General features: G+C 46.4%; 1 protein-coding gene across 2 annotated transcripts; it reads right to left on the bottom strand.

Moving 5' to 3' along the window:
- Window positions 1–10,245: 10,245 nt before the first annotated feature.
- LOC103646044 (uncharacterized) lies at window positions 10,246–11,861 on the bottom strand. 2 transcript variants are annotated; one of them, XM_008670777.4, is made up of 3 exons: window positions 11,608–11,861; window positions 10,787–10,874; window positions 10,246–10,686 (listed from the first exon to the last, which is right to left on the bottom strand). In XM_008670777.4, the coding sequence occupies exons 2-3, from the start codon at window positions 10,860–10,862 to the stop codon at window positions 10,490–10,492; spliced, it is 273 nt and encodes a 90-aa protein (XP_008668999.1). In that variant the 5' UTR covers window positions 10,863–10,874; window positions 11,608–11,861; the 3' UTR covers window positions 10,246–10,489. The 2 variants fall into 2 exon arrangements, with proteins under 2 accessions (XP_008668999.1, NP_001142493.2); NM_001149021.2 differs by having other exon boundaries at window positions 10,248–10,686; window positions 10,787–10,888; window positions 11,608–11,760.
- Window positions 11,862–12,033: the final 172 nt, after the last annotated feature.

Consider the following 12,033-nt stretch of genomic DNA (forward strand, 5'->3'; position numbering starts at 1 on the left):
CTCCTACTTTTCCTCCTCAATGTCGTCGCTCTGGTCCGTATCTTCCCGAGGTTGAGGTGCGGGGCTACGGCGAGCAGCAAGGCCATAAGGCGGGGGTGTAGCCGGAGGAGTGGAAGCAGGAGGGAGACGTGCATGGAAGAGAGGCGGAGCGTGTGACGGTGGTGGCGAAGCGTCTGCAGCGGCGGCGAAAGCCGGCCGGGGGAGGTGGAGTAGGGTCGCGGAGGGCCGGAGCCCGGAAGCATGACACGCGATGAGGACGAGGTGGGGGAGGGCGGCGATGGAGAGGGAGGAGTGACGTGGCAGCATGGTTGGCGAGCTTTGCGTCCGCCTTTCATATATAGAAATGAAAACGATTGGTAAAACGCCGCATTGATTCCGATGCCGATTCTGAATCAAAATTCTGACAACCGATATTGTTTTCGAAAAATACCGATACCGATAAATCCGACCGAAAAAACCGAAAACGGTTTCCGAAATTCCAACTGTTTTCAACCCTAGTATCACGTATGCAGATCATAAACTAATTAAGTTTAATAATTATGTCTTATCGTTTACTTCTTATCTGTGTAATTAGTTTTATAATTAGACTATATTTATACTCCTATTTTTACCTAAACATCTGATGTGATAGGGACTAAAATTTAGCCTTTTAATTCACACACCCCGTGAGACGAAGCCAAAGTTACAAAAATTTCCACAATGGGATAAATCCAAAACACGTGTAAACCTAAATTTCACAAAAAAAACACACATTTGGTAGCTTTTTACACCTTTGCACTTTACCAAATATCTATACTGTCATTAGTATAATCGTAATTCATAGGTACTCTGTTATTTACATAAAAAAGAGTGCTACTACACACAATCATATCAGCCTCAAAGGTATTTCCAGCGGTCTTGTTCGTTCCATCTACTGTTCTAAATTCTATCAGATAGACAATACAGTCTTTGTTTTACACGATCATATACATGATCTGTTGTCACACTCTAAAGTAGATGTGGCCTCTTAGTAAAGAGTAATTGTTAGGTTTATCAATGTGAATTTCACATATCTATACTACTATATTAAGAACTTAATGGGGGCGTCGTGTCCAGCGCTCTCTCAGCTACTGTTCTAGGGTCTGTCCAGCACCCGACCCGCAGCTACCACAATAATTATCAAACCAACGACACACTGCTTCAGAAACATGGGGCTAACCACAAGACCATATGTACATTAGTGTTTAAAAATAAACAATAATCATATTTTAATAAATATTACAATATATATTTATATGAAATATAAAAACGTAGTCAAGCACGGATAACTGACTAGTTAAATAGTTATTTAAATAATTAACGAGTATTTATTTAATAGAAATAAAATTGTTTTTTGTTAACATTGTTGGAGGTCACAAGTCAAGCAACGGTGTTGTCATATAGAGGTATATACGAAAGATTTATATTTTGATGCCAAAAAAAATGCATCCAAGACTTCACTAGTGTAAAGGGTGTCTATTGTTTCGCCATGGCTCTGGCGGTGGCGGTGTTGCGAGGCGCGCAGCGTTACCACGGCCACGCAAGTTAAGCATCTGCTCACGGGCCACGGACATGACGCGAGTTGGCTCCGGCTGCTACCTAGGCGCGTGGCGAGAGGTTCCTCCAGCGGACCGAATTTTTTGTATTTTAGCCCCTAAACTGAAGTAAATTCACGTTTAGACCTAAAAAAATTTTAAATACAGTTTTGGACCCTTTGCTCGGCGCCATAGGCTGTGGCGCCGAGCTAGGCGCCATAGGCTGTGGCGCCGAGCTAACACAGCTCGGCGCCACAGCCTATGGCGCCGAGCTCTGACGTGGCCGCAACGGCTAGTTGCGTCCAGGGCTTACCTGGCTCTGACGTGGCGGCGGCGCGGCCTCGTAGCTCGGCGCCACAGATCTTGGCGCCGAGCTACGAATGCCTATAAAAACGCCCGCGCGGCTGGCCGAGAGCAGCTCATTTCATCCCATTTTCAAACTTCGTCAAAAATTGCTGGATTCAAAGATTTGAGTTGGTTCACTTCGTAGGCCAAGGTATGATTTCGAACTGATTCGTTTTGTATATTGGGTTGTTAGTTAAATAATTTGTATACACCTATTATATTATTATTTCGAATATTAGTTTGTGTAGACTTATTATAAAGCATAATAGGTACAAGTGATAATTATAATCGTTTATTAGATGAAAGACATGTACCGAGAGGCGTTGTGGCAGAAGAGAGGTCGTCCTCGGGACTTATATCCGGACGTATCTAGTAAGGATGCTCCTGTTCCTCCTGAACTCCCCGTGCCTAACTGTGACTGTGGCAGACTGGCTTGGGTACATCAATCACAACATCCAGACACGGCTGCTCGCTGCTACTACCTTTGTGGCACTTTGGACGTACGTAGCTTATGACTTGTCACTTAACTTTGTTCGCGTTCATTATTTTGTAGATATGTAATAGTGCATCTTTCCATTATTTTAGGGACATCAGAGGTGTTTCTTTTTCCAGTGGATCGATGGTCCTGATAAATTTGACCCTCGATATCTTCTTTTCGTTAATTGGTTGAGTGGAAGGACCAGTCATGAGCGTTTTAAGCGTTGGGTACCTCCTCCCCCGAATCCTCCACCAATGACGGATGCAGAGAAGGAGGTAGCAACAGAAAGACGGATGGACTCACCGCCTCGATGCGATTGTGGAGACCGTGCTGTCATCGACGAAGACTATGACAAGCAGTTCTGTTGTCCGAACATTGATTATGTGAGCCCATTGATACGCTAAATATATGAACTAGTTTTTATTTACAATAAATTACTAATTTTTTCTCCTGCAGCCATACGGGTGGCGTAAGTGTCGTTTCAGAGAGTGGTTGTATGGTCCTTTGTCCCATTGGCCAGAGCCAGAGGTAAAGGAAAAGAGATACATGGGGTGGGCGGCAGAAGAGGTCAAATTTGATCCAGTACTCTGCAAATGCGGTATTGAAGCTAAGTATGGATTAGTTCCTTCGGAGCTTGGTGTTGGATATTTTTGTGGACATATGGTCGATTACGATGAGGTTGGTATTTTTTTTTGCACCAGATGTAATGTTATAGCGGTACTTACTATTTTTTTGTAGGAGACGAGGAAATGCAGTTGGGAGAGTTACGACGACAAAGGAGAGGTGATGCGGACAATAGAGTCCAAGAGAATAATGGGACAGAAGATGCGTTGTGGATCTCAGCTCGTTGATTCGTACATTAACGATCGCATACGCGACATGCGTAGGGAAGCAAAATCTGCCTTTTATGATAGCCCGAAGCGTGCAGAGTATAGGAGGTTGAAGGCGGCAGATGAGAAGAGAGCACAGGATGCAAGGGAATGGGAAGCGGCTCAAGCCGAGAAACAGATGTTGGATAATCTTGCTGATCGCCTCAAGGGAAGTAAGTGAGATAAATGATATTTTAATTATGTTAGTACAATTTATTTATCCTGACTTTGCTAACTTAATTTTCTCATTATATTTGCAGAGATTGGAAGCGGCGTAAACTATTTGGCCGATGAGGCGCATGCGAGATATGTTCAGGATAAAATGGCAACGGTTCAGTTGATGGAGGAGGAGGACGACGACACATCTAGATTGAGTGAGCTTATCGCCCTCGCAGAGGCAGGATTACATGAAGAAGAGGAGGACGACATGTCAAGGTTGAGTGAGCTCATAGCACTAGCTGAGGCAGGATTACGTGCTCAAGAGGAAGAGGATGAGTTTCTGTCACAGGCCGCCGCAGAGGTAGAGGCAGCTTATTACAAGAAGAAGTCTGATGAGGCTGAGGCTGAGGATGAGCTATTCTCCCAAGCTGCAGATGAAGCAGAAGCCAATTATTACAAAAGAACTGGTGACAAGTGTGATGCAGGACAATGCAGCAAGTGGAATGAGGTTGTTGTTGAGGATTGCGCGACGGATGACTCCGAAGATGAGTTACTCATAGATTGTGATTCAGACTGAAGAATTGTAGCCTATTATGTAGTATTTACGTATCAAAAATAATTTAGAACTCTAAAGATGCGTTACTTATTGATTATTATGTTTTTTACAGTTCACAAAAAAATTTTGCAAGAGTTTCCCTTGTTTTATTAACAACCACAGTTCAAATAATCACATATTATAAGACATATAAGCATTTCAACATATAATACATCACAAAATCACATCGAATATAAAAACATCCACAGAACATAGTTCTTCATATAATGTCCACAAACAAAGTCCAAAATACAAGTTCCCCAACACATAGTCCAAAACATAAAACATAGTTCATATTACAACCGTCTCCAGCATAAGTCCAAATCACACAGTCCATATCACAATAGTATTCATTTCCTCCTAGTCTTACCCTTGCCCTTGGCCCCAAGAGCGTCGGTGCCTGGAGTGTAAGGGTCTCGTGGACGCCTTCTACGTGGTGTCAGCTGTGATGCCTGAGTTGTAGGAGCATCCTGCAACTGAGACGGTCCAATCTCCACCTGACCTGCTGCGCCAGCGCCAGCGCCATCGTCGTCGTCGTCGTCGTCATCGTCGTCGTCGTCCTGGGCCACGTTCTCAAACGTGTCCCGCGTCGATCGCGACGAGCTGAGTCCTGCTGTAGATGGTCCAACTGCACAAATGGGAGGCTGAACGTCCTGCTGCATACGAGGCACAGGCAGCTGCACGTCAACGCCCGCTAGAGACCGGCATCCACACCGAGCCGCTGCTCGACGAAGACGACGTGATACCCTCTGTAATCGAAATGTTAGTTAAAGACATATGTTACAACATACAAATAAACAAGTTTTCTGTTAGACATTGATACTCACTGATAGTAACGATAGCGTAGTAGTATCTGAAGTTCTCTGTGAGATACGCTCGAGTTCAACAACAGATACGAGCATAGAGTTTCCCTATCACAAGTTAAGACATTAGGATGCTCAAAACTAGACATATCTCATTGAATTGAAATCTCTAATTTTAGTAAAGAAATAGTTACCACTCTATCAAGGATTGGAGCAGCCTCAATTTGGGACCCGTGCCGAGCAGCTATGTCGAAAGCTGTGTCTTCGTCGTCTGACGATTCTTGCTCGGCGTAGTCTGCTGCTGTCCACTGTCCCTTCAACTTGCACCTAGTCACACCAGAATACCAAATCAAATACCTCCGGAAGTTGTAGTTTGTGTGCGCCTGGTCATTCTCATAGTTCAGATCCCCCTGCTGGTCCCATTCATCAATGTAATCACGATGGTGCGTCTCGAAGTCCGTGACCTTCTTCTGTCTCTGTCTGTCGAACCTGCAAAAGTTAGAACCATATATTAGCGAATAACTGATATTTCAATTATTAGTTAGAATAACAAGTGCATGTAGTAACTCACTTATGAAGTTCTATTGAAGTCGAGAATGGCTCCACCGGAAACTCCTGGCGCAATCCGAACTGTCGAGCAACTCTGTGGGGCAAGTGGTACTCAACAGCATAAAAACAGATGAGGGGACACCTCATGAGGTAGAGGTTCTCGTCTATTGAGCACATGCTGCTCAACTGTATGCTGGCGAAATATGGATCAAGATACGGTTGCCAAGTCACCTGCAAAAGTTTTAGAAAGCCCATGTAAGCACGCTGGTGTCGTGTGATAAAAGTAGAAAGGACATGTAAAATGAAAAAAGGAGACAACTCACCATCGAAGGAGTAAGTGCGTCGAGCTCGTTTGAGTACTCCACGTAAGCACGCTGGTGTCGTGCGAATGGCTCCTCGACCTGGTCCCAGCGGTAAGCAGCCGTGGGCTTAAGCCGATGTCCGGCTACCACGAACCACTCACGAGGAGGAAACTCTCTGGGTCGCCCGACGGGTATGTGTGCCCACATCCACAGCTGTAGTAGGTAGACACATCCACCTAAGCTGGCGGTCCTCGACGAACGACGACAAGCCTCGCAAAGTTGCCTGTACAGGAAGGCCAACACTGCTGAAGCCCAGCTGTAACCTCCGGTCGTATCCCAGTCAGTCAGGCAGGGCAGAAACATCCATGACGCGCTGTCGCCTGTCGCGTCTGGAAAAAGAACTGAACCAAAGAGATGGAGAATCCAAGCTCGACAATGGTATCCAACCGTCTGCTCATCTGCACCAGGTGGACACTGCCCAAAGCTCTGCCTAAGCCAGGTAAGTGGGACTCCGGTGTTGTGGCTACCTCGTAGCTCATCCGGAAGCAGTCTCCCAAGAAAGGCCTCCACCCTCTGCCTCCAACCGCCTGGTGATGCCTGACCGGTCACTGGACGACCCATAATGCTGAGACCAAGAATCTTCTGACAATCTTCAAGCGTCACAGTCATCTCACCGCAGGGAAGGTGGAAAGTGTGAGTCTCTGGCCACCACCTATTGGAAGACAAAAGAATACAAAATCATTAGTATGCAAAGTAGATTTGATAATTGTAAATATTAAACAACTAGAGAAGTCTTTACCTGTCGACCAGAGCCGTCAACGCCGCTGGGTTGAAAGTGGGCAGCCCACGGCGGACCTGGTACGATAAGACGTCCAAGCCAGCCCTCTGTAGGAGAGGAGTGTACCTCTCATCGTACCTCATCTCCTCCAGAAACCGGTCGTGGGTCCGGACCCGCAGAACGGGCAACACCTAGCAATCAAAAGAATTTTCATTAGTCAAATATAGGTCGCACATATTAATTCGAAAATTTAATTTATGTACAAAATGTTACCTCTCCCTCTGCGGTGAGACGGCCCCTGTGGTGCTCGTCGTAGTGAGGGTCCAACAAGTGGAACTGTGCCATCCTGCAAATTAAGATATCAACATATTAGAATATAAGTTGTGTACAAAGTGTAACAAAAAAATCGACATATTAGAATTAAATTTGTGTATAAAAAATATATCACACCTGACTAAGTGTCCAAATGCATGTACGTGAGTTGTGGCCAAGTCTACCGCATTTTCCGCATTCATTCTGCTCTGGGTCCACGAGAAAGGGGGACGCTCGTCCTCTCCTACTGCGACCGGAAACCTGATCCATAACCATGTTGCACCGGCTCCTTTTCCTACTACCACGTTTGTCCCATCGATGCGCTGGATCAGCAACGTATACCGGACCGGTGTACGGTGGCCATTGTGACTCATCAAGAAATGGCTCAAAACGAGGGCTCCAGGTACGTACTAAGCTCTCTACACTGAACTCATAAGGTATTCTGCTCTCAAATGCAAAGTTACGATGACGTGCGGCCGCAACATAATGAGAACATGGAAAATGGTATTGTCTAGGTTTACCACATCCGCACCAGAATGCATCAAGTAACACGACATGTGTCCTCGAAGGTCGCACCTCACCGTCCGAAGTTATGCCGCCTAGTGTTGTTACCTCGTATTTACCCAGCTCCTCATCAAAGCATTGTACCTCATGTCTATGGGCACGTTCCTTTGCATTATTAAGGTGTGATGTTGGTTTAGGTGCCCATCTCTGCCCTCGAGTCTGCATTGCCTTGGCCTGCGCGTGTCTATCATTAAACCAAGCCACAAGCCTATAAAAAGTGAATGTTACTACAGCATTGACTGGCATGCCCCGTATACCCTTGAGCACACTGTTGTAACCAAACAGCTCCGAAGTCATGGTCATAATTGACTTCACCTTCAAGTTTGGCTGACCCTTCAATATCCCCAATATCCTTTTCGCAATCAGGGTAGATGTCAACTGACGATGCTTAGAGCTCAGCTCTGTCTGGGCACAAGTGTGTGGACCTACAATTTTGGTGATCTTAAACTTTCCGGTGTCCTTCTGCCTTCGGGCACATACCCTCCAATTACATTCTGGCACCTCGCACACAACAGTGTAACGACGCTGTGCATACGAATGTCTCACCTTGAACGGCCTCTTCCGGTTCACAGAATATTCCTGTAGCCATCGTCTCAGTGTAGGCAGATCCTTGAAAAGTAAGCCAACCTTAATCTCAATGCTATCGGCGTTATCCGGAGCCTCTAGCAGTTCATCGTCACGTCCTTCAGCATACGCACGGGTGGAATGACTTAAACTGCTAAATTCATGGACTGCAGGGTCTCGCTCCGGACACAAACGTCTTATGAGTTCAATTTCTTGCTCGGTCATTTCTTGAACCGGACGGTCATCATCAGAATCTACGGCCCGTGCAGCCTCATATGGCTCCTCCTCATCCTCAATCTGAACATCAACACTATTCGATGCCCTGCATATGTTGTCCATATTATATGACACAGGCACATCAATCTGAACATCAGCATTATTGATATGTGGAGATCCTGCATCGGGTCGGAGCAAGAAAAACCACATTAAAAAGTCTAATCAAACGAAATAATGATGGATACGAACAATGTGTCGAAGACACTTACTAGGATGATCGTCAACTGGATCCTGGGTCAATGGGATCTCTTGGGGGGGTACCACCGCATTAGAAGCCCCACAAACGCCGGGAATAGGACGAGAAATCCCATACTCGTGCGGACCCGATTGAGCATCGGGCACAACAACGACTTCTTCATGAAGCTCTACCAAAGGAGCTTCAATACGAGATGCATTTGGCATTTGTGGAGATAACCCGACTGGACCTTCGCATTGACTAACAGGTAACTTTTGAACAACCACATCCAAACATGGTGGAACCATCGTCTTCACAATTTTTAAATATATCACCCAATCATCTTCTGAGGCAATGGAGATCAACCGTCGGACAACTGTTCCATATGTAATATGGGACAACAAACCCTGAATTGATATTCTAGGGTCGTTTATGTCGCAACTAATCTCCTCACAAGCTCGAGCCAAAAGCTGGTCAAAAGTTGGTCTTTCAACGAACAACATGGTCACGATCTTCATACCATCAAAAGTAACACTCCCATAAGCATCTATCTCCACCCTTCCTCCATGGTATAGTGTTACTAGGCTGTCCATCTATTGCAAAAATGGATTACTAACTCAATAATGGCTACATACTTAAGTCTACTAAATAAATATATATTAACTAATAACTATACAGTAAATATTAAATAAACACATCAAACGAAATTACATAATCTATAAATAATGTACGAAAACTATGTATACCTGAGAACGCGTACGACTCCAGCTAACGGTGGAGAAGGTCAAGTCGGACGAACACCTACGTACAAAAAAACAAATTGTCAGTAAAAAATTTGGCAGCACCTCCCCTGTAAAGTGATGTTTATAGAACCTGCGAATAAACAACAACACGATGGTTGCCAACACAGAAAACATGTAATATCAATGCGCTAAACAAAATGGTAACTATATAATCACTAATAATTTACTAAACACTAACAATATACTACGCAACAAACTAGCTAACTATTTTAATAAACACTAACAACAAAATATCTAACTAATTACTAAACAATAAATAAGGGGATACCTAACTAATTACTACTAGTTTACAAACTAAAAAATTAAAAAAAAATGGTGGGGAGTGGGGGCGAGAGGTACCGGGGCCGGAGCGGTTGGTGGCCGGACAGCGGGCGGTGGCCGGACTCCGGGCGGTGGTCGTCGGAGCTCGGGCGGAGCGCGGCGGGGCGGCCGGCGGAGCGGCCGGCTGAGCTCGGACGGAGCTCGGGCCGAGCTCGAGGGCGGACCTCGCCGCGGCGTGAATAGGGCGGAGCTCGCGGCGGCGGGCAGCGGAGCTTGGGGCGGCCGGCGTGAAGAGCTCGAGGCGGCGCCGGAGAAGGGGCAAGCGGCGGCGGCGTGAGCTGTGGACGTCGGGCGGCGGCGGCGGGATTTTGAATGAGCAGACAACACAAGAAACACGCAGAGAGAAGGGATGTTTACGGATTTTTTTCTAGCTCGGCGCCAAGATCTGTGGCGCCGAGCTAGGTGCCACGCAGGACAGCCACGTCACGAAGCTCGGCGCCATAGGCTGTGGCGCCGAGCTGTGTTAGCTCGGCGCCACAGGCTATGGCGCCGAGCTAAGGGTCCAAAACTGCATTTAAAATTTTTTTAGGTCTAAACGTAAATTTACTTCTGTTTAAGGGCTAAAATACAAAAAATTCGGTCCAGCGGAGGCCTAGGCGAGAGGTAAGCAACGAATGCAGCCCAGGCTCGCACCCCCGGTGCGCAGTGGCGACGCGCGAGTTGGCGGCTGCGGCTACCTTGGTTACTCACGATTAGTACGTCGCCGACGCCATAATGCATCCACCTCTCGAGTGAGACAGACGGTTCCCTTTCCTCACTCCAGCTCATCTCCTTATCTATTCCGCCAACCACAACGTGGTAAATCATTTGTACTACCACCCTCCACTTCCCTATCCCACCTTGCACATCACATTATCCAAACGCCACCTAGTTGATAGCTAACAGTACATCTTAGTCTGTAGTCTGTAGTTCTACAAGGCCTAATTCGGAGCTGCTCAGGGAAGATCAGCCCCCTCGTGCGAACCTCATGTCCACAGGGGTAGAACGGAGCAAACTTAACAGACAACACAAAAGCTAATTTCCATGGGTGCCCATTTGCTGCCTCATTCGGTGTCTTCGTCGCCGCCACCGGACGACATCTCGAAAACCGAGAGCACGACGAGCGGACCCAGAACAGGCGGCAAAGGAGGTGGCCTGCTGAAGGCGACAAGGGGCTCAACGTTTTCGTCTTTCGTGACGACAGATTCACTGGAAGTATTCTCGTTCCCATGCCTCTGAGGAGTAGTGATCGCCGGCATCCCTGAGAACAAACAGGAGAAGGAAACGTCAGGCATTCAGGAAAAGGACTCGATCTTACAGTTCAAACTTCAACCAAAATCTAGAGGAAGGGGTTGCCATACTTGCTAGTCCATTGACAGGATTGATTTGCCTGGTTTTGGTTGCGCTCTGCACCAGACGCCTTGCTGCGCCCCTCATCTGATCGCAACCCTGCAGCCAGTAAGCTTCAGATGAAAGAAGCAAAGGGTTCAGTTTCTCCAAAACTTGTCCAACAGGTAACTTTGCCTGTGAAATTCTTTTCACTGTACAAATAAATTCCCGGTGTTCATATCCTAAATAAGGTTTGCAACACAGTTAGACCTAGTGTGAGATTTTTGCACAATTTACTCTATTTCAATTTGATTAATTCATATTCCTTCGCACGTTTGATCATGTTCAGTTAGCTCATACTACCGATTGTTCGATTGCATTTGCATAGCATGATAAGTGTTTGGTTCCACCATCTTGGGATTCTACAAATTAGATAATGGCAATGTAGCCCATCAAGCCATGAAGAGGATTACTGAATCGAGTTCGTTTCTGATTGTATCGTGCTCCACGTCAACGGAAATAACGAAACACAAACCAAGGTTTTGTACTAGCTAAACAGAGAAGGCGATTTACTTCACATAATCACATGCCATGGACAGAGAAGCTGCTTAGACTTGTCGCCGTCCATGGAAACGCCAAGAGCAATCCTTGCATTTCTGCTTCAGTTTGCAAGCTAGATGATCCGTGGAAAGCCTTTTCTGCCTCGTCCACAGATCGGAAATAGACGACACGATATACTCACGCAACGATGAACCATGGTGGGGGACAAGCTTGCGTCTTATTCCTGGTCCACATGTGAGAAGAGAAGGGGGCAAACGAGGAAGAGGGATCCCGAAGGTGAGCAATGACGTACCTTGAATCCCGGTCGCTGAGCGGCTAATTCGCGCGAAGGATGATGGCCTCGGAGAAGAAGAGAACACACGCGTCGCTTGGCTTGGATCGTTGAGTTGTAGTCGATGTGCGAGTGGCGAGTGCTCTGGAAAGTTCTCGGGTCGTTGAGTTGTAGTCGATGGGATGGGCAAGCAGCCACGACTCCACGAGAGATTTGGAATATTGCTAGCGAGCGCTCTGGAAATCTCTCGGGACGAGCACCGGAAGTCCGTGGGCCGTTGCCCCTAGAGGGGCCAATTCGATTTTAGCTTGCTAGCACTAGCATGTCATTGTCATCTCGAATCCCACAATACGTGGTTTGTTAGGAATTTTCTATAAATATAACTAAGCTGGTGGTGGAAGGATTTAAGTGTTAAGGGATAGTTTGGGAACCTATTTTTTAAGAGAT

The sequence above is a fragment of the Zea mays genome, chromosome 2 (assembly GCF_902167145.1).
Source record: "Zea mays cultivar B73 chromosome 2, Zm-B73-REFERENCE-NAM-5.0, whole genome shotgun sequence".
Taxonomy (NCBI): domain Eukaryota; kingdom Viridiplantae; phylum Streptophyta; class Magnoliopsida; order Poales; family Poaceae; genus Zea; species Zea mays.

Coding starts and splice junctions, on each gene's coding strand:
- LOC103646044 (XM_008670777.4), bottom strand. CDS start 10,862: ATGAGGGGCGCAGCAAGGCGTCTGGTGCAGAGCGCAACCAAAACCAGG. Junction 10,687..10,786: donor TCCTGTCAATGGACTAGCAA/GTATGGCAACCC, acceptor GTTTGTTCTCAG/GGATGCCGGCGATCACTACT.